This window comes from Mobula hypostoma, chromosome 22, assembly GCF_963921235.1.
Source record: "Mobula hypostoma chromosome 22, sMobHyp1.1, whole genome shotgun sequence".
Taxonomy (NCBI): Eukaryota; Metazoa; Chordata; class Chondrichthyes; order Myliobatiformes; family Myliobatidae; genus Mobula; species Mobula hypostoma.
This window is the reverse complement of record NC_086118.1, coordinates 26,238,005-26,263,976: the sequence shown is the minus strand read 5'-3', so window position 1 is coordinate 26,263,976 and position 25,972 is coordinate 26,238,005. Positions and strand designations below refer to the sequence as shown.

The following is a 25,972-nucleotide window of genomic DNA, read 5'->3' as shown; positions in this document are numbered from 1 at the left end:
CGAGCTCATTTTTCCAGCTATTTAAATTCATGTTTGGCAGACTGGTATGATAATTAGTGCTCATATAATTGACTTTCCAAAGATCTGAATGTACAGAGCTCGTATTGTGTGATGTTCAAAAAGCTTGTCCATATTGAAGATAGCTGGACAATTTCAATGGGAATACAGATGTCTCAAGTAATTATACAGTAGCTTTAAAGCTTCATTTATCTGTGAAATATCATTATGGTGTAAACAAAACATAGACTCGCGGCACTTAAAGTTCAGGAAATAAATGAAAGCATATGCATGTTTTAAGTGGTGCACATTATCCCCTAGAGTGAAACTGTTGGTAGGAAACATGCTGCCTTCTGTTATGTGATTTCTTTAAAAAAAACTCTTCAACCATACTTCCATTTTCTACTCAGTAATGGACTTGGTGCATTGTTCATTGTGAATACAAATTACAAATACGATCAGGAGCTCTTGTCATGGATCTTATTTATAAACTGTTGGCACAGCTCGCTGAAATATATGATACAGGGAACTTAAGTACTTAGAGAAAAAAAAATTCAAAAGTAAAAAAGATTTAGAAATGTCGTGATTTCCCAAAGGCATTTCGTGTATTGTCCCAACTATTTATAGCTTAACAGGTTTGTTTTGATTGGTATTTAAGTTAAGATGGATGACTATCTCCTCCCAGTGAACAAGATTATGGCTGTATCACCTGCCTATGGGAATGATGTTCACAGACCATTGTCCCATTGAGTACTTGTCAGCACTGCCTGTGGCTACTTCTGAAAATATTTTTTTTTATTTGTGGTTGTAGCTTCTTCCATCTGTTCTTTTTCATTCCATAATGACTGGGTTAATTCTCTAAGCACCAAAATGAGCTGTGCACTTCGACTACCTTCTGTGATTTTATGAGTAAGTTAATGTGTCTGTGCCACCACGTGGTAGAGCAATTTTGTCAGTCACATCATTGTGCTCTTTTCCATTGGCTTTTAGTTATCTATACTTCAAGTGCCTAGGCAATTCCCTCTTGAAAACTACAGTTGACTCTGTTTCCATCACACTACAGGCAGTAATTGACAAATCATGACTACTTACAGCTTTTAGCAGTTTCATTACCTCATCTCTACCTTGTTTCTTCACAAAATTATACTTTCCTTATATCTGCCATGGCTTAAGGCAAGCACAATTATTTTGGTGGTATATTTCACTTTTAATTACTTTTTAATCATTTCCTACAGCAACATTGCCAAACATCTTAATGTTAACCTTTAACTGTCAAAATATCAATTAATGCCTTAAGCACCCATTTTCAGGGCATTCCCCTTGGGGATGTGTCAACATTAATTGGAATTCTTTTAAAGCTTTATGTGAATAAATGTTAAACAATGTCATATCCATTTTTGGTTGCTAGAGCAAGATTTGATCTTATGTTGGAATCAAAAGATAACTTAGATTTATCATTTTTACCTGAAAGCCAAATGATTAAGCACAGCAATAAAGGAAAAGTGTGGGAAATATTTATTACATCAGACACATCCTGTCAAGAAATAATGAATGTTTCAGATTGATGACATGTTGAAGGCTTTTTGGAAACTCTGGTGTGGAAGGTGGCACAATCAGCTTGAATATGCAGCTCGTGTTTTCCATTGGACTACCTGTGTTGATCGGGTTTGCTTCACAATGACCAAACGGCTGTGATCCTGTTGTAAATATGGAGTAAGGCTTCTTCCTGAAATGACTAAGTAATAATGGAAAGTATATTTTTACTTCACATGCCTTGCACTCACATGGTGAAGGTTGGAAGACCAATACGGCCCTCCCTTATATGGGGCAGGCAGGATCACTGTACTGGAAAAAGAGACCCAGATCCCAAGAAAAGGAATGGAAAGAATTGGTCTGGTGAGATAGAAGAAGAAGAAAGCCCTTAACTCTGAGTGGAGACATCAGGACACCGTCATGACGGCGTTTTTTTTAGCAGGCTTTCTTATTTTTACGAGGCCAAGTTGCTAGCTCGACGCTCAACCTAGCATGGATGGAAAGCGTGCAGGGGAGCCGGCTGGATTTGAACTCGGGAGCCTTCGCTCCAAAGTCTGGCGCTGATGCCACTACGTCACCAGCCAGCTCTGGTAAGATAACTTTCATGATAATGTCTCAGGTGGCAAACTGCTAAGGGCTTGAACAAGCAAAGCTGGCTCAGCACTTTGGCTATTGGCAAAGCTGTGTAGTTTTAACAATATATAAACATCTCATATCCAAAGATATTTAAACTTTCTTAAAATTTATGTGAATACTTAAAGTTAAGATTTTAAAATATTCAAAAAGATAATTTTAAAACTTAATGAAGTAGTAATAAAATTAAACAAAGATAATTAAACCTCATTAAATAAAAAAAAAAGATCTAAAATATTTTAAAATAATAACTAACCTTTTTCATTCTGCTGATTGGGACTTCTCAGTGCATTCAGTAGAGTTTGACCACATTCAGTCCAGCGTCAGAACAACCAGATTCTGATTGTCAGATTAAGTCCTGGACTTAAAGTGAATCTGTTTAAGGGATGGCTAGAAGCTTTCAGTATCTGGCTTTTGTCTATAAAAAACATTTTCATATCAGTAGATAAACCATTTTTATCCCAGAACCTGTCCTTGTTTGTCATTTCAGTAATCTGGATAGGCTGCACTGGCATTCAGACCTACATTGCCTCTTTTTAGTAGACACAGGAATTTACCACCAACAAACTCTTACACTGTTGTTTTGATTTGGAGAAATGCGACCTGAACAAATGGCTATTTACACTTGTTTCTGCCTGCTCAGTATTTAAATCGGAATCCATTAAGTGAGAGCCAGAGTATGCCTCTTTTATCTTCTTCCAATTCCTTCTTGTTGTCTTTCTCCTTTGGTGGGGCCTCATTTTCTGGATATTCCAGCTGAATCAGCCAGCCATGATGAATTGTTCATACCTCAGTAAAGTTTGGACTGAGAACTCCAGTCATTTGGATACCACTGTGTTTCACTTCCCAGCTAATCACCACTAAGATCAGCAGTGATAACTTGTTGAGGAAAGAAACTAAATGCTCTTTGCACCTGGCACTCAGCTTCGCTCCAGAGAGGGCTGGTGTAGAATGGGAACTCCATCCATTTAGGTATACTGGACTTACTGAACTTTAATATTTTAAATTAATTATTTGTCCTTCCAAAATGTTTTATTAAATGTTATATTTTAAATTTTATTTAATTATTTAAATAAACTAGAATTTTTAAAATGCCACTTGCTATTGGAACCATTTAGGAACTAAAAATAAAATCATTTTAACCTTTGTCCCATAGGCAGCTATTGTCAGCCAAAGAGACATTCTGGAAGTTGGATTCCAGAATATGAAGGCAGAAGCTTAGTTGCTGCTCAAAGCAGCTCCAGTTTAGATGATGTTTTCAGTTTATTCAGTCCTTTGCATTCAGAGGAAGTGAAAGAAATTGAGTAGGATTGTGGCAACTTTGGTAAGGTGGCAGTGTGCTTAGTTGCAGCAGCCTCTGTAAGTCCAGCAAATAGTGCAAATGTTTGTATTAAACTTTTTTCTTGCGATTGCAAGACCCTTTTGGGTATTCGTAATTCATAAAATCCTAGAAGTCCAGTTCATTGATTCGTTGATTAATTGGTGGGACTGACGGTGGGGGAGCTGCATGCCCACAGTAATTGCGCGGATCAGTCCTCATGTCACAGCATCGCCTGTTACAGCCACCCAGGAGAGGAGATATGCGGGAGAGAATAGAGGAGTTGCAGGCACACTGGAACTCGTGCTGAGTTGGGGAGTGGCCCCTGTAAGCCAGCTCTCCCATTGATGCTGCACTCCAGCGCTCGCTCCCTGGAAGACAATCTGGATTGCTTTCATCTGCAGCTGACACAGCACAAGATGAGGAACTGTCGTGTACTTGTTCTTGCAGAAACATGGCTCCAGGACAACATCGGTCTTCAGACTACACTACTCAGGGGCCTGTAATATTATTTTGGGACGATATGTGTGTATGATTGTATGTACTGTGTTTTTCAGTTTGGCCCAGAGGAATGCTGTTTTGTTTATGGTATGTGTATGGTTGAACGACAATTAAACTTGAACTTGAACAAATCCATTCAGCTCGGAGGAACTGCAATACTAGAAATAAGTATCTCTCTGTGCATTGCGGGCGATAATGATTTATACCAACACCTCCTCCTACTGTTAGCTAAGGTGGACATTTGCTTACTCTTTCTACTTAATTTATTGTAAGGTATTAATGATTTTCTAAGGATTTCAATAAATTACTATTTTCTCGTTGGGAAACAGCTAAAAATTTCATCTCGACTTCTCGACTACAACTTATCAGAGTTTGATTTAAGATTAAAGATTAGTCTTATTTGTCATATGTACATCAAAACATCCAGTGAATTGTGTTGTCTTGCATCAAAACCAACCCAGTCCAAGGACTATGGCCGCAAGTGTTAGGGTGCTTCAGGCACCAACGCTGAATATCCACAACTCACAAATCTAACCGTACCTGTCTTTGGAGTGTGGAGGGAACCGGAGCACTTGGAGGAATCCACACATTATGGGGAGAGGGTAAAAATCTCCTTACAGACACCAGTGGCATTTGAATCCCAATAGATAATCACTGGCGTTGTAAAGCGATTGCGCAGAACACTGTGCTTTTGTCCCACCCTGGCTCCACTGGTGTAAAGATTTTGCATAACTATACAATACTTCACTGTATATCATATTGCAATAAATCATTTACTTCCCCATGAGGTATAGCACATTACTTTAATCTTACTCTCAGCTGCATTTGTTTATTTGAGTTTGGAGTGTATAAAGGGTTGCTTTTACAGCATCATGTTACAATGCGTCTGAGTTGTGGCTACCTTTTCTCACCCTTTACTACCTGCTACATTCAGAGCTGTCATAGGAAGGTGGTCATTAGTGCAATGATGCAGTTATTTTTATTTCAGTTCCTTTTTCTATGACCTGTAATTTAATAATAAAAATCCATCTCAAGGGAAAATCTCATTTGTCTAGCATTCAAAGAATACATAAATTAGTAATTGCATAAATTAGTAATTGCTCCATCACCCCGGTCTGAATAATTAAAGTAGTTGGAAAATAAATTCTTTTGCATTTTGGTCTTCATAAAATACTTTTGTAGTTCACTCTTTTGGAGAATGTAATTCTTATGGAAATGTAAAACCAAGCAAGTACCTCCTGTACCTGATAAAATTGCTACCGAGTGTCCGTTCGTGGTCTTCTGCTGCTGTAGCCCATCCACTTCATTGTTCAACATGTTGTGCGTTCAGAGATGCTCTTCTGCACACCACTGCTGTAACATGTGATTTTTCAGTTACTGTTGCCTTTCCATCAGCTTGAACCAGTCTGGAATCCCCCTCTGACCTTGGTTAGTATCAAAGCATTTTAGCCTACTGAACTGCTGTTCGCAGGATGTTTTTTTTACATCATTCTCTGTAAACTCTAGTGTTGTGCGTGAAAATCCTAGATCAGCAATTTCTGAGGTACTCAATGCACCTTGTTGGCACCAGTAAACGGTCCATGATCAAAGTCACTTAGATCACGTTTCTTCCTTGTTTTGATGTTTGGTCTGAGCAACACCTGAACCTCTTGACCATGTCTGCATGCATTGAGTTGTTGACACGTGATTGGAGGATTAGTTATTTGCACTATCATGCGGATGTACCTAATAAAGTAGCCATTGAGTGCGTAGTGTAATGTTTAATTTGTAGTCATTCATAGAAGTTCAGATGCCTATCTCTGTTACCCAGGATTAATAAATGGAAGGTTTTGATCTATGTTCAATCCTCATATAAAGAATAGTGTCAGGTTCTTGTGAACATTTTATCAAATTATTGAACAACTTTCCAGGATGTGGTTTAAGAAAATTCATGGGGTGTTATGTCAAAAGGTTCAAATGCCATGTGTTGGCGCGTGACCAAGTGGTTAAGGTCTAGTGATCTGAAGGTTGCTAGTTCGAGCCTCAGCTGAGGCAGCGTGTTGTGTCCTTGAGCAAGGCACTTAACCACACATTGCTCTGCGACGACACCAGTGCCAAGCTGTTTGGGTCCTAATGCCCTTCCCTTGGACAACACCGGTGGCGTGGAGAGGGGAGGTTTGCAGCATGGGCAACTGCTGGTCTTCCATACAACCTTGCCATGGATTTGCACCTTGGAGGGCATGCCCAGGCCTGCACCCTGGAAACCTTCCAAGGCGCAAATTCATGGTCTCACGAGACTAACAGATGCCTATATATATAATATTTTTTTTATATAGCAAGTTTCCAAGCAGTCTAACAGTAAATGATTTCATAATCCCTTAGTCATTGGTTACAGCATGAGTATTGGCTCGATTGCTGTAAGAATTTTTCCCATTGCCTTTTAAATCATGCAAGTTAAATGTCGTTGTTTTGATAAACACAGATTCTGCAGATGCTGAAATTCTAGAGTAATACACGCAAAATGCTGGAGGAACTCAACGGGTCAGGGAGCACCTATGGAAAGGGATAAAGAGTTGATGTATGTTTCAAGCTGAGAGTCTTCATCAGGACATGCCTCCGTGTGTGTGTGTGTGTGTGTGTGTGTGTCCTTTGTTAAATTTGCAAAAGCAATGAAGTGCTCTTTGCCAGATGTAAACTTTCATATGAGGGTTTGAATTCACAACCTTCTGTATTCAAGGAATAAGTCTTGCCACCACATAAATAAGTAAATGAAAGGTATGGTACAGCCGTGGCAGTCTTGAATCATTGGCAGGAAGGCTTGTCTTAACAAGCTTAAATAGTCCTTTTACCCTTATGAAAGCACATTTATAATGAGACGGGATCCTGAAGTACCCCTATGAACTGTGCTTTTGAAAAGAGAGAGAAAGAGAGTTATTTAACACCAATAGCTTGTTTGTAAAAAAGAGAGCGAGAGAGAGAGACGAAGACTAACGGTTGGACTGTCACTTTAAGGAACGAGAAAGAACTGGTTAACTGTTGGATTTCTGCTGAAGTGGAGATAGCACTGAGCAGCTCGTAAGTTGCCATGGTGACCGAAGGCAGCACAATTTAATGGACACTCGATGTTATGATTTTCAGCAGGTTGTTGATACTTTCTTCAAGGATTTTTGCCTGCTTGCATTTCTTTCACAGAGAGAGGAAGGAGGAGTTATTTGAATGATAGGTGGTACCCAGTACGGGGAGATAAATAGGAGGTCAGATGATACAGACCTCAGACACGTGTTTGAACACTGAATGAGCATTGTTGTGCCCGCAGGGAAAGTGGGTTTTGGAGGATTGATCAGGCGGATCAATCCATCGCTCTTGCAGTGGAAAGAGGTAAAGGGTTGACTGGTGGGGAGTTGTCCATGTGTCCACCCTCGCCTGGGGGATAGCTCCACCACAGAAAACCGGTCCCCTTTGTTAAAGTCACAGTCGGTGACTTTGAAAGGATTTTGAAGGACGACGAGAAGATTGATGGCGTCAGCTCACCTGAAGACTCAAATCTCTCCCTCTCTCTCTCTCTCCACCACTACTCAACTCAATACCATGAACTGAGCTGAACTGAACTGAACTGAACTGAACTTTACTCATCATCGTAAGACTGTATCTCTTTACCCCTAGACCTAAAGAAACTTGGTTTTTCATACATATATTTCCACACTTACTGATATACTTACTTATATATATAATCATTGCTAACCTGTTTGATTTATCTACATTTATATTACTGTATTGCGTAGTTACTAATAAATATTATTAGTTAGTAGCAATACTGGACTCCAAAGTGTTTTCTATCTCTGCTGGTTCTTTATTCCCATCACAGGGTTCGTGACAATAACAACTGGATTTTTTTCCCCCTGTAATGTTTCATTTAACTTGTCAAGTATAATTGCTGTGTGTTTGAGGAACTGCCACAAAAAGGTGCAGAAATCTTAGTCCACATTTTGAAAACAAAATATTGTTTGCTCTTCACCTGTGGATTAATTTCAGTCCTTTGGAGCCTTCCTCCTTCAGCCCTCACTCTGAATCCAGTTCTATGTTTTACCATGTTATTTGCAGATGGCTTCATATGGGTCATAGATCTGAATTATCAAAGTGTGCTGATGACAGAAATAGGCTTTTGAAGCTGTGAAACAACAGAATTAAATGTTAACTACTTTGGCTGCTATTTGATTATAGATAGAGGCTGAAGAAAGTTCTCACCTTGTGGACCTAGTGGCTCAGTAGTTGGATGCACCCTCTGCCTTTACACTGAACTGCACAGTGCAGCAAAGTTTGGAACACCTTACAGAAGAACTTGATCTCATTCAGCACGATGATGGGATTCTCAAAAAATAACATTCTAATCTGTACCTACAGTAGGAAGGAAGAAATTGTGTAGATGTTTTAATCTTCATTACTGTAAGTCACCAACCCATACAGTGGATTTGGCGATAAAGTATTTAGGTCATGTGTCCGCATCTCATTCCTGTGCCTCCAGTTAAATAACACATCGACACTTACTAGTTTGGTTGGATAATAACCATTCTGTGGAACTCTCCCTTGTCACAAATCACTGTTTAACTGCAAAGGGAAAACTGGAGGAAGTTGGTTTATATTGTGTTTAACACATATCTGTTCTTGATTTTCTATGTTTCTATGATAGAAAATGTGGATATTCATTTTAAGATAATTTGACAGAGTATTAGCATTCTAAAACACCTGTTGGCACCTGGTATTTTTATATCAAATTTTTGTGCATCACATTGTGTGTTTTGTCTGCTAAAGCCACTCTGAAAATAGAAATTATTTTTGCTATTTCAAACATTGATCTGTATACTAGTACTGAGTTATCATGCACTGGTCTTTGAGTTTTTGTATCTTTGGAGCCTGGCATTAAATAGCAAACCAATATAAACAAATGGATGCTATTTTGGATTGGAAATACCTTTCAATGTATTTTCACCTGTTGATCTCTTTAGAAACTATTTTTTCATATTAAAAAATTACACACAATAAAGAGAAGAACTCAATCCAAAATGTGAAGAACTAAACAGTAGTGCCTTCTAGTGACATATTTCAAAATTACAAGATTTTTAACATACAGTATTATTGCCTTGAGAAATGTATTCTTTAGCAACAAATTACCTCAGTCCTAGTATCAGTTGCAATTCCTGAATGACTTTATTTCTAAATGAAAATGTAATATATTACAAAGCAATTCATTTCATTTATTTATTTTTGATGAGTTATTTGTATAGATGTTCCGTACTTATGTTAATTAACAAAGCTCCCTTCACAAAGTGTGCAAATAAATGAATAATTCAACCCTTTGTGCTTTTGTACTGTACGCTAGAGAACAGCCACTAAGCTCTGCTCTCCCTTAACGATCTCACTGAGGAATCACTCTGTTGACAAGTTTACCAAGTCCTAATTCAGCTATGAAAGAAAATTACTTGCTGTAGTGAAACCTGTTCTGGTGATACTTTTGCTCTAATAGAATTGAAATGCATTTAACGTGTTTGTCTTGTTTCAACTGTACTAACCAGTGAGTATCTATTAGTCCATCATATTTTACTGAAATAATTCTCTGTTGATCACTTTAGGTTTGGTCCACCGTTTTTGTTACGGGAAGATCGCTCATTAACCTGGGAACAGCTACATCAGTGCATCCTCAACAAAATGTACTATCTGATGAAAAATGAGACACATTCACAGGTCAGTTGAGATAACTGTGAACTGCACAACTCAGGGACTCTGAAGTCAATCAGACAAAAATGAAAGAAAAGATATAAAATGTGGGTAGTAATTTGTTCAGCAAATGTCACTGTTTTATTTTGAGAACATCTGCCATATGATCTGATATGATTCAGATCAACATTCATATCTGGACTGTGTTAGAAGTGGCCAGCAGAAAAGCAGCATTGCAAAAGCAGTCATTTGGAAATGCAGTAGATGTGTTACAAAATGGAAATTATTCATATATTGTTTTACAAAGTGGAGAACTGGGTATTTTTGGACTTGAGCAGATTCCATTTATGTATTCTCATAAACAAAACTGACCAATAGGACCTCTGCTTAGCAATAATGAAGCAGTTCCACAGCAGGTGCAGCTCATCTCCTCGTCAAGCTGCACAGAAAACAATCAGATGATGTAACACCAGCTTTCATCCCCAGGGGAGGTAGGTGGGCTACACAACTGGAAGTCCTTGCGCAATATAAGTCTTTGCCTTTCCTCAGGAAAGTACAACTTCTAAATGTGAGCAAGAAACAAATTCCAATCATTGTTAAAATAAAACACAGGATATGTGCTCGCTCATAAGCCAGTACCTAATGTCATTTCATGAATAGGATTAATGTAAGCTGCCAACTCCTAATGATTGCTTCCTTTCTGAAGGATGAAAGATAAACTCTTGATCTCTCAATCTACATTGTCAAGCCCTTGCACCACACTTTCTGTATATCTATAGCATTATATTCTGCATTCATTTTATTTTCTCCCTTTTCTACTACCTTAGTATACTTATTTATTGAACAATTTGTGTTGTGTGCTGAGGCAGCAGGCTGAGGGTAGCAGACACCAACAGAATCAACAACCTCATTCGTAAGGCCAGTGATGTTGTGGGGGTGGAACTGGGCTCTCTGACGGTGGTGTCTGAAAAGAGGATGCTGTCCAAGTTGCATGCCATCTTGGACAATGTCTCCCATCCACTACATAATGTACTGGTTGAGCACAGGAGTACATTCAGCCAGAGACTCATTCCATCGAGATGCAGCACAGAGCGTCATAGGAAGTCATTCCTGCCTGTGGCCATCAAACTTTACAACTCCTCCCTTGGAGGGTCAGACACTCTGAGCCAATAGGCTGGTCTGGACTTATTTCCTGGCATAAATTTACATATTACTATTTAATTATTTATGGTTTTATTACTATTTAATTATTTATGGTGCAACTGTAACGAAAACCAATTTCCCCCGGGATCAATAAGGTATGACTATGAATTTGCCTAGATGACATGCATACAGTAGTTCACTGTTCCTTAGTGAATGTGACAAGAATAGAAAAAAATCAGTCATCTAAAGTAATATGCATAAATATGTGAAGGATTACTCCATGCTTCTGGAGTTTAGATGACAAGTACTTAATGACTTTCATTCGGGTATTAATTACTTAATTTTGATGTGGCTTGTATTGCACTCTGCACACTGGGCTTAGATGCGGTTATAGACAGGTGGTGAGAGTACGTTCTGAGAATGCACTAGAAATAGAAATGAACCCTACAACCTTGCTCGTAAAAATAAAATGTGAAATCTGAAGTATTTTTACCAGAAAAAGAGTTGAGGCTTCCTAGAGGTCACTCTGCACGCTAGTGCTTACCAGTTCAGAGTAGAGAAGATTTAAAATATTCAGCAATGCCCTTCCTATTAAGCATGTTTGCTAGAACTTGCATTAGGATGGCATAAACGCTATGCTGGTGTCTGAAGGAAAGGCAATTCAAATTGCCCGTAAGGTTCTGACTATTATTACAGAATATAATTTGGATTCATTCAAGGTTGCCAGAAAAATAATAGCGATCAATATCTGCAGGGACCTCTTGAAATCCGAAAATGTACCTGGTTTTTGATTAATTATTACTTATAAGTATTTAATTCTAGTGAATTTGTGAAGAAACCACTGCAATTCTTTTTGTTCTTATAACTTCCGTTACAGCTTCTTCTGCTTCCATGCATCTGGTTGTAGCTGGCAAGCACTTAACTACTTCCTCACTTGAATGGCATAATTTTCTTGCTAATACTAAGAGCAAAATAAGTTGTTTATTTGTTATGTGCCTGGACATGCAGTTGGGTGACTGTAAACTATCCATAGCTCTCCATTAATTTGATCATATTTTGACTGCCTTCCAGTCAGTACTTTTCCACGAATTTTCATTGCCGCTAAGTAAATGCATACCAGCAAAAGGATTGTAAGATTGGTTGAAATTCAGTCTGGGATTCCATCTTTAATCAGACCCTTGTTGCACATTAGATTGGATTTTCTGTAACTTTCCTCATTAATGAAAGAAAAATCATAGAATCATGCAGCGCAGTGTAAAGCCATTCAAACCAACCTGACTCTGCTGCATGTTTGGAAGAGTTTGTAAATGAGTTCCATTTTCCTGTTCTTTCCTCATAGTCCTGCAGTTTCTTTTTCCTCCATTTTGAATATATATATACTTCCATTTAGAAGGTTATTGTTAGATCAATTTCCACTGCCTTTTCAAGTAAAATCAATTCAGATCAGGCAATGAATAAATAAAAATTCTTCTAATTTTCTTTTTGACTTTTTTTTCTGCCAGTCATATCTGCAACCTCTTGTTCCTCTGGACCCTGGAGTCCATTTTGTTCCTTAAATGTGTTCTTACATTTATCGAAATTATGACTAATCTGTGACCTAACTCTATATTCCATAACAAAAATCTGTCACTTTCAGATTTAATATTGGCATTTATTTCACATTATGAATTCTATTATCTCTGAAACAATTCTGGTAAATCTCTTTTATACCCTCTTCAATTCACAGAATTGGATACCATGCATACTCTGATGGTGAATTGGTAATAATGGGCAGTGCTCAGCTTTACATGTGTGTGGCATAAAAGTGAAGAAAGATCATGCAGTAATTTAACTGTATATCATTTGCCCTTCTGTTATGATCTCTACAATGCATTGAACAATAGTTTGCTGCATGTAGTTGTTTGTAGCAGTGACTCGAACAAACCAACAAAACTTGGAGGCTAGGCACAGGGATGTGGGGAGTTAATTCTGGTTGAGGCATCTTCCATAGAATTCAATAATTATAATGTTCAAAGTCAAAGAAATGTATTTGATCCTTCATTAGTAACTAGCAAAACAAGCAAACTTAAAGCAAAAAAAACTAATGAAACTAAAACTAACAAAATTAAGCAGGTTGATCCAGAGATGCAACACACAAAAGTTGCTGGTGAACGCAGCAAGACAGGTAGCATCTCTAGGAAGAGGTACAGTCGACGTTTCGGGCCGAGACCTTCAGTCTCGCCCCGAACCGTCGACTGTACCTCTTCGTAGAGATGCTGCCTGGCCTGCTGCATTCACCAGCAACTTTTATGTGTGTTGCTTGAAATTCCAGCATCTGCAGATTTCTTCATGTTTGCATGATCCAGAGATGAGGGCGTTAGACTATGAGGAGTGATTGAATCGCCTGAAACTTCACTTGCTGGAATTCAGAAGAATGAGAGGAGATCTTATGGAAACATATAAAATTATGAAAGCAATAGATAAGATAGAGGCAGGAAAATTGTTTCCACTGATAGGTGAGACTAGAACTAGTGGACATAGCCTCATTTTGCGAAGGAGTAGATTTTTTTAAATATATAAAAGCTTTTTTTTAATTATATAAAGGGTAAAAGAGAGTTGAGGGTAGATATAGGACCAATACAAAATGACGCTGGAGATATTGTAATGAGAGGTGCAGAGATGACAGAGGAATCGAATGTGTATTTTGCATCAGTCTTCACTGTGGAAGACGTCTGCAGTATACTGGACATTCAAGAGGGTCAGGGAAGTGAAGCTTGTGCAGTGAAAATTACAACTGAGAAGGTGCTCAGGAAGCTTAATGGTCTGAGGGTGGATAAATCTCCTGGATCTGATGGAATGCACCTCAGGTTCTGAAGGAAGTAGCTGGAGAGATTGCGGAGGCATTACCAACGATCTTTCAAAAATCAATAGATTCTGGCATCATACCGGATGATTGCAAATGTTACTCTGCTATTTAAGAAGGGTGGGAAGCAGCAGAAAGGAAACTATAGACCTGTTAGCCTGACATCAGTGGTTGGGAAGTTGTTGGAATCAATTGTTAGGGATACGGAGTACCTGGAGGCACATGACAAGATAGGCCAAAGCCAGCATGGTATCCTAAAAGGAAAATCCTGCCTGACAAACCTACCGCAATTCTTTGAGGAAATTACAAGTAGGATAGACAAAGGAGATGCAGTAGATGTGGTGTACTTGGATTTTCAGAAGGCCTTTGACAAGGTGCTGCACATGAGGCTGCTTTGCAGGATAAGAGCCCATGGAATTACAGGGGAGTTACTAACATGGGTGGAGCATTGGCTGGTCGGCAGAAAACAGAGAGTGGGAATAAAGGGATCCTATTCTGGTTGGCTGCCGGTTACCAGTGGAGTTCCACAGGGGTCGGTGTTGGGACTGCTGTTTTTTATATGTATATAAATGATTTGGACTATGGTATTAATGGATTTGTGGCTAAATTTGCTGATGATACAAAGATAGGTGGAGGAGTGGATAGTGTTGAGGAAACAGAGAGCCTGCAGAGAGACTTTAGATAGTTTAGGGGAATGGGCAAAGAAATGGCAAATGAAATACAATGTTGGAAAGTGTACGGTCATGCACTTTGGTGGAAGAAATAAACGGGCAGACTATTATTTAGATGGGGAGAGAATTCAAAATGCAGAGATGCAAAGGGACTTGGGAGTCCTTGTGCAAGATACCTTAAAGGTTAACCTCCAGGTTGAGTCGGTTGTGAAGAAGGCGAATGCAATATTGGCATTCATTTCTAGAGGTACAGAATATAAGAACAGGATTGTGATGTTGAGGCTCTATAATGCACTTGTGAGACCACACTTGGAGTATTGTGTGCTGTTTTGGGCTCTTTATTTTAGAAAGGATATGCTGACATTGGAGACGGTTCAGAGAAGATTCACAAGAATGATTCCAGGAATGAAAGGGTTACCATATGAGGAACGTCTGGCAGCTCTTGGGCTGTATTCCCTGGAGTTCAGGAGAATGAGGGGGGAATCTCATAGAAACATTCCAAATGTTAAGAGGCCTGAACACATTTGATATGGCAAAGTTATTTCCCATGGTAGGGGATTCTAGGACAAAAGGGCACAACTTCAAGATTGAAGGGCGTCCATTTAGAACTGAGATGCGGAGAAATTATTTTAGTCAGAGGGTGGTAAATCTGCAGAATTTGTTGCCACGAGTGGCTGTGGAGGCCAAGTCATTGTGTGTATTTAAGGCAGAGATAGATAGGTTCTTGATTAGCCAGGGCATCAAAGGGTATGGGGTGAAGGCAGGGGAGTGGGGATGACTGGAAGAATTGGATCAGTCCATGATTGAGTGGCGGAGAAGACTCGATGGGACGAATGGCCTACTTCTGCTCCTATATCTTTTGGTCTTATTTAGGGTGGAGATGAGGAGGAACTGCTTTCCCCAGAGGGAGGTGAATCTGTGGAAGTCCCTACCCAATGATGCAGAGGAAGTTACCTCAGTACAGATATTTAAGACAGGATTGGTTAGATTTTTGCATAGTAGGGGAATTATGGGTTATGAAGAAAGGCAGGTAGCTGGAGATGAGTCCATGGACAGATTAGCCATGATCTTATTGAATAGCGGAGCAGGCTTGACAGGCCAGATGGCCTACTCCTGCTCCTATTTTTTATGTTCTTACAAATGAAGTTAAACACAAATGGTTAATTGAAAATTAAAGGTCAATAAAAAGACATCACCCTGACCTACTCCCTAGTCCTAAGCTAACCAGACTGATTCTAAAAAGTATGAACACGTAATTAAAACTCTTCACTTCTACTCCGTCCCCATCCACATGAGTAACTACCAAAATACACTTAATAAACATGGGACACGGAGTACAAAGCAGATAGAAAACAGATATATGGCTCCTACACTGTCTGTATTGCAAGAAGCAGCACTGGAGATGGTACCAGGGCAGTGGTGGATGCAATCCAAATCTAGAATGGTAGCTCTCCTTTGGTCAGATGCTTAAATTCTTCCTTAACATGTGAACTCTGATGGATGACTCCCTATCAAGATGAAGATTGAAAGCAGCTGCTGTGACATTGGTTGGGTTTGATTGCTTATTCTGCTGCTAATAGTTTATTCAGTTAACACAAAATAATCTGCAGATGCTGGGGTCAAAGCAACACTCACAACACGCTGGAGGAATTCAGCAGGTCGGGCAGCATCGGTGGAAAAGATCGATCGACGTTTTGGGCCAGAACCCTTCGTCAGGACAAAGGGTTCCGGCCCAAAACGTCGATCGATCTTTTCCACTGATGCTGCCCGACCTGCTGAGTTCCTCCAGCGTGTTGTGAGTATTAGTTTATTCAGTTGTCCCCTGTAGTAATATCAGTTGCATGTCAAAGAGCTCATAAAAGTTCTGTAAAGTAAGACAGGAATTGCACTGTCAGTTGAATAATTGAGTGAGAAAGAACTAAAGGCATGTGTGGAAGGCAGGGATCAATATCAAAACTGGAGCTCAGTGTGCAAATGCACATATCATAGTAGACGAGTTGGAAGCATGAATTCAGGTGAAGGGATATATTGTAGTAACCATCACAAGGGCATAACCACTACCTGAACAGCAGTAGGTGCAAGAACTTAATTATGATTGCTTTGGAGAGGCATATTAGTATTGATCTTGATGTGCACTTAAGTATGACTGGGAACTTATGCCTAGTAATTGGTTTCATCTGTTATGGGTGTGCTAAACATGTTTTGTGTGTGGAACTAAAACAAAATCAAAAGTCATCAAAAACAATTGTACACCCTTGTTTTAAGAGAAGACTGTCGTGCTTTTCTCCCATGTTGTTGCAGTCGAACACAACTTCTGCATTTACTGGTCGTCTTTCCTTGCTAAGCAGCCAGCTGTCAGAGTATTCATTTGTTGCCATGGAGACGAATAGCTTCATTCTGCTCCGACACTTTAAGATCTTATGGAGATAAAATAAAAGGCAGGTGGTGCTGCTGGTGAGAAAGCTGGGGGCAGTGGGAGAAGGAAGGAGCACACCCCACCCTTGTCCCTTAGCAGGACGTGGCAAAGGCCGACAATCTTTCGTCACAGGTAGCTAGAAGCCGCTGGGATCAAAGTAGCACAGGACCAGAGATGAAGCTTCTTCCACTGATCAGATCAGTGCTACTGATAATTATATTTTCCTTAATTTAAAATATCTGAGGGAGATGCTACATCCAGCAGTGATGACCCAGTCTTACATCTAGTTCCCAATGTTCTTTATGATCTGTTCCATTTTCTATTGTGAGTAAAAAAAAAACAAAAGTTGCGAGTTATAGACTATGCATCCAGTTTCTCTTGGCAAGAGCCATGCATATTAATGATATGTATCAAAATGATATGCATATTAATTTATCAAAAGGACAGGCAGGTAGGCAGAGGGGCTGGTGTGGCTCTGTTGTTGGCAAAAATTGTTAGCAAGAGGCGACATAGGGTCGGAAGGTGTTGAATCATTGTGGATAGAGCTAAGGAACTGCAAGGGTAAAAGGAGCCTGATGGCAGGGATGACAGCAGAACAGCGATGGTGGGGATTTCTGGGAGCAGTTTGGAAGGCGCAGGATAGATACATCGCAGAGGAAGAAGTATTCTAAAGGCAGGATGACACAACCATGGCTGAGAAGAGAAGTAAAGAAGAAGGGGCTGAGAGAGAAAGTGGATCAGCCATGATGAAATGACGTATCAGGCTTGGAATAAAAATGTGTGGCCACTGGGAGATCCTGCTTTCTCTGGCGGACAGAGCGTAGGTGTTCAGCGAAACAATCTCCCAGTCTGCATCGGGTCTGGCCAATATATAGAAGGCCGCATCGGAAGCACCGGACGCAGTATATCACCTCAGCCGACTCACAGGTGATGTGTCGCCTCACCTGGAAGGACTGTCTGGGGCCCTGAATGGTGGTGAGGGAGGAAGTGTAAGGGCATGCGTAGCACTTGTTCCACTTACAGGGATAAGTGCCAGGAGGGAGATCGGTGGGAATGGATGGGGGGAGCGAATGGACAAGGTAGGGAGGGATCCCTGCGGAAAGCGGGGGTGGGGGGAGGGAACATTCTCCTTGTTGAAATCCTGAAATATGTACTGCTTCTTCCTGCTATGTTTTTAACTTTGTGCTTTCAGTAGAATTGGGGGTATCCTGTCAAGTCTTACTCTTTGTCTTGTTTTCTTTATTTAACAGCCCTGAATCCCTGGTGTGTTTCTACACAGTCAGAGTGTTATCTCCTTGTAGTATTTTCAAACATCAGAACCAAATACAATTCAGCTACTAAATTCCAGTTATCCTCTATTTATCCAACATTCTCTCTGTTAAGAATTTCTCACAATTAGCAGTAGGCTTTATTGATATATTTGTAAAATTGTTTACTATTTGTAATCCTCTTTTGCATTCTTTAGTCATGCTCCCTTGCAGAATTCCTTATATTTTTCCCCATCCTTTCTTGTTTACTGCTCTTTTACTGATACTGGTACATATGGTGCTTTCTTCAATTTTAAAGTCTATCTGACTTGGTTAAGTGCCAGACAAATTGAAAATAGTGTTTTGGGGGAAAATTTCATGCCTTAAAAATATTACAATCATCTTTGGAATAATTGTGTAACTTTGATTCAGTGCTGTTGTGCATTAGTTGATGGAAGCCAATAAAAAGAAAAGCTATTAGGAGGACTAATGGATGAATTCAACACCTTTTGTCTCGGTGGCAGCCACGCTGTAGTACATTTCTTCTTGCAGAACTAGTAATTTAACCTGCACAATGCTGTACTGAACTTTATAAAATGACCTGGGTGCACTACCCCCATACATTAAAATCCCACTTTGGAGGTGGCAGCAAAGGTAATAAAATAAATTCTCCCTTGACAGCAAAGCCATTTAAAAAGTTTGAATGCATTGGAAGCATCTCAGGGAATTAACCCTAAAGTTGAAAACAACTACTTGTGGTGACTGCTTGGATCATTACACACATGGCAGGAAGGAATCTGTGCACTCAATCAAATTCATCTTGCATGTGAAATCTGACTTACAGATGACACCTAGTTTGAAATTGAGTGATATAGACACCAAGAAAACAAAGTTTATTAACTGTTATAGTTTGTAACTCCAAAACATAAAGCTAAATGAAAGCAAAAACACGGAGGCCAGGAATACATTAGTTTTGTTTTATTTTAGCGAGGGATGCGCATATGACATAGTGACGTAATGATGTTTACCATTTATGTACTTTTACATATAACCCATAATGAACTATTTAAACAAAGAATGCTTAATTAAGCAATATAATTACAATATTACTCAAATATTATGAAATATTAAAAACACAACATTAACTTTCTTTTTGCTACTGCTGCTTCTGTCAAAGTTGGTTACTGTTGCTTATCTCACAGGCAAAGATCAATCTGAATTTCTCTGCAGCATTGAGGAAATCTGCAGCACTCCCAGCAACATAAACAGTGCTTCTGTCTATTAATGAAAGTGTATTATGAATTGCACATCAGTGTATTGATCCCCAATTCTACTGCCAAGCAATTATTAAGTGCAGTCTCCATGCATGCTGTGAGAGGGCAGTCCCATCATGACTCACCATCAACACCTGGTCTGCAAGAGCACGAGCAATAACATATTAGCCTTAACATATTTTGATTTCTTTTAAATTAATAGCCAAATTTAAATTGCAAATTAACTTAGCTGTCTCCTGACGAACATACTGCTATCCTAGTTAATATTCTTTGAAAAGTAATGTGTTCCTTTTTTAAAAACAAAAGCCAACCGGAAATAAAGACAGTGTTACAACAGTATACACTAAATGACTCCTGCCAGAAAGAGTAAGATTGGTTAAAACTAGGGGTTATAAAAGAGTTATACTATCAACTTGGCTGTATTGAGTATTTCTGCTGCTTCACCGTTGAATTATACAACTACAAATGTAGTTTAATTAAAATCTGTAGACATTTAATTACTTCCATAAGCTGATGCACACTTGGCAGACAATATAAGAAGTGCCGTCTGAGAAAGAAAGCAATCTTACTGTGCTGATAACGTAACTGCCAGCTTATTTCTAAGATCATCCAATCTCTGACTGTGTAATTAGCTACATGTACATTGAAGTCAAAGAGAATTTAGATTGCAAGCCACATACAGAATTGATATTGCACTGATGAAATAAAACATTTCTGTGTTCACTGAGTGAAACCTTTTGACAGGCTTGATATGAGGTTTGTGTGAGTGACAGGAAATGGAACTCTCATCTCATGAAGTAATATGCAAAATCTGTCAAATTTTTAACTTGCATTTATTTGCAGCCATCTGGTTGAAATTTATTCAGTACCTTGAAAAGCCACAAATGAGAGCTGTCTCACATATTTTCCTCCACTTCAAGAATATTTTTCCCTTCTGATTCCCTTGAGGAGAATGATTTAAAAGTGTATCCTACACTGAGCTAAATATTCATGTATATTGTGCATTAAATTCCAAAATTAGCTTTCATTATCATACCTACAATAAGATGTTTGAAAAATGACTATAAATGTGGACAACACAATACTACATACTTAGTAGAAGCAATCAAGGATGAATTCCCACTCTGTTGACTCCACTAGATAGTAGGTTTTGCAGTCAATCTTCAGACATTGGTTTGGACAGAACCCATTGTCAACTGTTCTGATCATGGGGACCTGATCCTGTTCTCCACAGACATCAACATACTCCCTTTACCAGCAAGCATTGCTCAGTACATCTCACAATAACCTAGTTCGCAGAAATGGGCATAAAGTACTTTTATTCAGTGTGCTTTATTGACATCAGCCCGCCAGCTACTGTCAGGTAAGATTGCTGTTATTGAGAGGGAAAGAAACAGTCCACAACCATGACCCCTAGATGCTTAGGTTCCTCAGGATTGAAGATTGCGTACTTTTTGGTTCTGGGATGACTGACAGAGCTAATTTGGAAGCTACAGACTCTGCCATGGGCAGACGTGCCTGAAGGCTTAGGCAAGTGTAAAATACCATTTATGCTACAACATCACAAGTTAAAGTTTTAGTATAATAATCCTGAAGGTGTGAGAGGAAAAAATAGTAAGGTTTATTTTTAAATTAGGTTAAAGTTTTCTCCAAACTAGGAAGCTCTCACATCCCTGTGGATCCCAACACAGCAGTTGCATAAATTGACATACTATTCCATAATGTGCATTCAACAAGCTGTCAAGATGGAAATGACCAACTGTGTGAAACAAGGCTTGCCACAGGCATACCTGACTCTAGTTATTTTAATCACCGACAGTGATCTGATGGTGCTCAAATTCCAAAATAAGTCTTTTTGCAATATTTCCTGAGGCGTTCTTTCTTATGGAAACAAAATTTTGAAGCAATTTTATATGTTTTTGGCTTTGCTTTTGAAAGAAGTTTTTTTTTCAGTGCAGGTTATTGTTTGACAGGTCTCAATTGTACAACTGAGTTATACTTCAGTGATTTAGCTTGCACCAAATGTAAAGGACTTGCAGGAAATGAAGTTGGAAGTCTCAGTCTTATTTGTTGAGAACTTGTCTCCACTATGCCTAACTCATTGTTAATTTGAGATTTCTTACTATAAGACTGAGTAACAGGATGATGGAAATGGTGATCTGTTGTTGGAGACCCAGTACATTTCATATAAGGTAATAGATTTAATATAATAATGCAACTTTGGTAATATGTTTCTTCAAGCAAATCTGATTGATTTACTGAAACAGCAATGCTTTTTACAAATATAAAAAGTCTGCATGAGCATGACCAAACTTTTTCTTCTATGTCAGAACTTCGGACACTCTTTCCGAATACGAGTGGTTGGAGGATTGACAACCAACTGTTACCTCTCTTCCCAAGAAAATAGACCACTCTGCCAGCCAGCAGCTGACAGGTGAGATATACATTTACCTTATGATGCTTCCATTAAACCCGACTGATGGCTAATTTTCTAATTAACCTTTCTTTAAAATTTTTGCTGTGTTTAGACTTAATTTTAGCAAACTGAAATAAAAACAGAAAATGTTGGAAATGCTCAGCAGATCCAGCAGCATCTGTGGAAAGGGAAACAGAGTTAACATTTCAGATCAAAGACCTTTTATTACAGTTTGTAAGCTTGTTCATTTAATTCTTATTGTGCCTGCTGTTTCATATCAAACATAAAATGCCCTTGATAACATATCAAGCAAACTATCCTCATAATGAAAATGTTGTAGCAATACACATTTTCAAGAATACAGTCTAAGAAGAAAGGAATGAAAATATTTGCTCCAAGATTTCACCATGTAGGAATATATACATTTATTTGTTAAATTTGGAGTACTCATAAGGATTTTATATGCATTTAATATCTAATCTGATACTCCATTGCAGCATTAAGAGGGTGCTGCATTACTAAAGTTTCAGTTTTTCATATCATTCTGGTAGGATTATAATAGGATTTATATATCTTTATAGCTCAGACGTCATTTTTATTCTCTGTATGTTGAAGATTGCCTGTTGATACCAAAGCTGTCCTTTGTTTTGTAAAAAAAAAAGTTCATGTTGAATGCTGGCAAATTGGTAATACATAGACTGCCAGGCAACTGAATTGGATCTTGTTTCTACTGCGCATAACCTCATGAGTACTTCTGCCCATTCGGAATCTGTTTTCTTCATCAAGTTGCCTTTCTGAATCTCTATGTGTTTACCATCAGGACTCAGTCCTGATGAAGGGTCTCCGCCCGAAATATCAACTGTTTATTGATTTCCATAGATACTGTCTGACCTGAACTCCTCCAGCATTTTGTCTGTTTCTATGGTTTTCCAGCATCTGCAGAATCTCTTGTGTTTATGAAATTAACAGTTTGTTGTTGAAATTCATCACTGATGTTATTGAAAAAAGAAGATCAGTCATTTTGACTTGGACTGGCCTCTATGTGACCCCTGAACCACTAATGTGGCTGACTTTTAACTGTTCTCTACAATAACCCTGGAAACCACTTGGGTTTCGAAAAACAGGATACTGACAGTCTCACAGAAGAAATTAAAAATGGTCATGAAAGGTTAGCTCTGCTAGAAAAGACTAGAAGAAAAGGGAGTTATGTTTCTATCATGGGAGAAGTAGGAAGAACTCTGTGATGTGCTTCATCCCATTTCTATAAATGTGACATTGTTTCAGTAGCAAGCTCATTAAATCAACAGGAATGTAAAATGCACGTAGCATAAATTACACCTGCATGTTATAACACCGTTAGCACAATGTTGCAAGGGTGAGAAATTGTCAAAGGTAAAACAAAGCCAAATTTTCGCTCATTTTCAGCCCATTTCAGTCAAGCTCTCTTCCATTTCCATTGTCTTTTTGTCTTATTAGCCATTCATCCATGTGCCTATCTAAGAGTTTCTTAAATGTCCCTAATGTATCTGCCTCTATCACCACCCCTGGCTGTACATTTCGCACATCCACCACTCTCTGTATGAAAAAAACCTACCTCTGACATCTCTCTTATGCTTTCCACCGATCACATTAAAAATCTATCCTCTTGTATTAGCCATTGCCACACTGGGAGAAAGGCACTGGCTCTCTACTCTATCTGTGCTTTTGTCATCTTAAAAGCTTCTATCAAGTCTTCTCTCATCCTCCTTTGCTCCAAAGAGAAAAACCCAAACATGTTCAAACTTTCCTCATAAGACATGTTTCCCAATTCATACAGCATCCTGGCAAATCTCCTCTGCACTCTCTCTAAAGCTTCCACAATCTTCCTACAATGAGGTGGCCAGAACTGGACACAATATTCCAAGTGTGGTCTAACCAGAGTTTTATAAAGCTGCAACATTGCCTTGCAGCTCCTGAGCTTAATCCCATGACTAACAAAGGCTAAAATACCATACATTTTTTTAACCACCCTATCAACTTGTGCAGCAACTTTGGGATATCTGTGGACTTGGACCCAAGATCCCTCTGTTCTGTCACACAGCTAGAAGCCCCGCCATTAACCTTGGACTATGCTTTCAAGTTTGACCTTCCAAAATGTATCACTTCACACTTTTCTGAATTGATCTTCATCTGCCTCTTCTCAGCCCAGCTCTGCATCCTGTCAATGTTCCATCGTAACCTACAACAGCATTCTGCACTACCCACATCCTTCATGTCATCTGCAAACATACTGATCACTTACTCATCAAATTCATTTATAAAAATCACAAAGAGCAAGGGTCCCTGTGAGTCACCACTTTTCACGGAGCTCCAGGCAGAATACACTCCATCTACCACCACCCTCTGCCTCTATGGGCAAGCTAATTCTGAATCCACACCGCCAAATTTCCCTGGATGCCATGCTTTCTGATTTTCTGGATGAGCCTACCGTGGGGAACCTTGTTGAATGCCTTAACAAAATCTATATACACCACATCCACCTTTCTACCTTCTTCAGTTTGTTTTGTCACTTACTTGAAAAAGCGAAACAAGCTTCTGAGACGTGACCTTCCCCTCACGAAACCATGGTATCACTTATCAGAATGTGTTTCTTCAAGTGCTCGTAAATCCTGTATCTAAGAGTTCTCTCCTATAGTTTGCCACCGCTGATATAAGACTTCTTGGTCCTTAATTGCCACGATTATTACAATTACCTTTCTAGAGCAAAGGAATAACATTGGTCATCTTCCAATCTTTTGGTTTTACTCCTATAGAAAGTGAGGAAATAAAGATCATCACCAGCAGCGCATCAACCTCTTCCCGCACTTTCAGGTAACCTTGGGTAGATCCAGTCTGGAACCAGGGACTTACCTCTCCTAATGTTTTTGAAAAGTTCATACACTCCCCCTTTCTGAAGTTCGGCATTAGCCTAGGGTTTGCTGACCCCACACTCGTCAAGGTTCATCTCACTGGTGAATTCTGAAGCAAAGTATTCATTAAGGACCTCCTCTACCTCCTCCAACTTTAGGCATATGCTTCCTCTTTTATACTGTAAGGGGTTTCTTCTTTTATGTTACTGCGAAGGCTAACAAAATGGCTTTTTGTTATGTTATAATCAAAATGGCCCTTCTGTAATAATAACTGCGATGTAAGGAGTTCTCTCTCTCTCTGCTTGTTTGGGTTATGTTATTGATAAGAGAGGGAACTAGCCAATTGGGATAGATGTTATTCTTTCTTGTGTGTCTATAAGCTATTGTTTCGCGGGGTTTTGGCGCAGAAGGCGGACGGGGACAGAGTGAGGAGATGCGATGCTGTAAGTGGGGGTCCAAGGCCCAGGGTCTTTGGCGAGGAGAGGAGACGAAGACAGGCTTGTGTGGAGCATCTGGTCGACCACTGTGGTTGGTCCCAGGTGGTGGGTCGAGGGGGTCAGAGGGGATCGAATGGTGGAAAGAAGACTCCGTTACTTGAGCTTCAACTGTTGTGCATGAAGTGGTTGAACTTTGATAAGTTTGGCGTCTTTTATTTTCCTTTTATATTTTATCTCTGTCAATTACATAGTTCCAGTAAGTAAGTGTAATCTTTTAATCCCATATGGTGTATTGTCTGTTATTTGGCGGGGCGGAATACATCACATTGCATCCACACAAACTTGATTACCCAGTTTGGCGAGGCCAAAGGCTGCTCCCCCGAGACGAAAGCGAGTTGAGCGAGCCTGAGGCTTACCAGGGGGCTACAATACCTAGTCAGTCCTATTCTAACTTTAATCATCTTGTTGTTTTTCATGTACGTGCCTTTAAATTTCCACTAATCTTACCCGCCAATTGCTTCTCTTGGCAAATGTTAAAAATCCATTAGAAATGTTTCTGAAACTGTGAAGGTACAATTTCAGTGCATGAAATCGATTCTCTGTTTTGTTGCCATTGAGAGAAGCCACTGATTTTCAAGTATTAGGAAACAGGGTTGGAAAGCTGGTGCAGAAATATGAGAGTGAAAGGAGTGTAAGCTGACAACATGCATTAGTTGAAATCATTGGTCCAAATATATTTTTAAAAACTTCTTTTCTTTACTATCTTTTGACTGTTATGGATTTGGGCAAAGATACCAGGTAATTTATCTCGCCGGTGTTTCTGAACAAGGGTGAGCACCCTGTCAACACTAGCTGGATTTACAAACAGGAAAATCACACTTCATTTCATCAGCCCTGTAAAGAGAGCTCGTGTGCCTTGCCAGTCTTCTGTGTAGTGCATTGTTGTTAGCCACTACATGAAGAAA

The 25,972-nt window shown here is 39.3% G+C and overlaps 1 protein-coding gene across 1 annotated transcript in view; it reads left to right on the top strand.

Annotated features, from left to right (window-relative positions):
- The window catches only part of usp43a (ubiquitin specific peptidase 43a), a 484,729-nt gene that overhangs the window by 409,509 nt on the left and 49,248 nt on the right, over nt 1-25,972 (top strand). The window contains exons 8-9 of the mRNA XM_063074321.1: nt 9,589-9,700; nt 21,597-21,700. Coding sequence (XP_062930391.1) covers nt 9,589-9,700; nt 21,597-21,700 — 216 coding nt within the window. The remainder of the gene's footprint in view (nt 1-9,588; nt 9,701-21,596; nt 21,701-25,972) is intronic.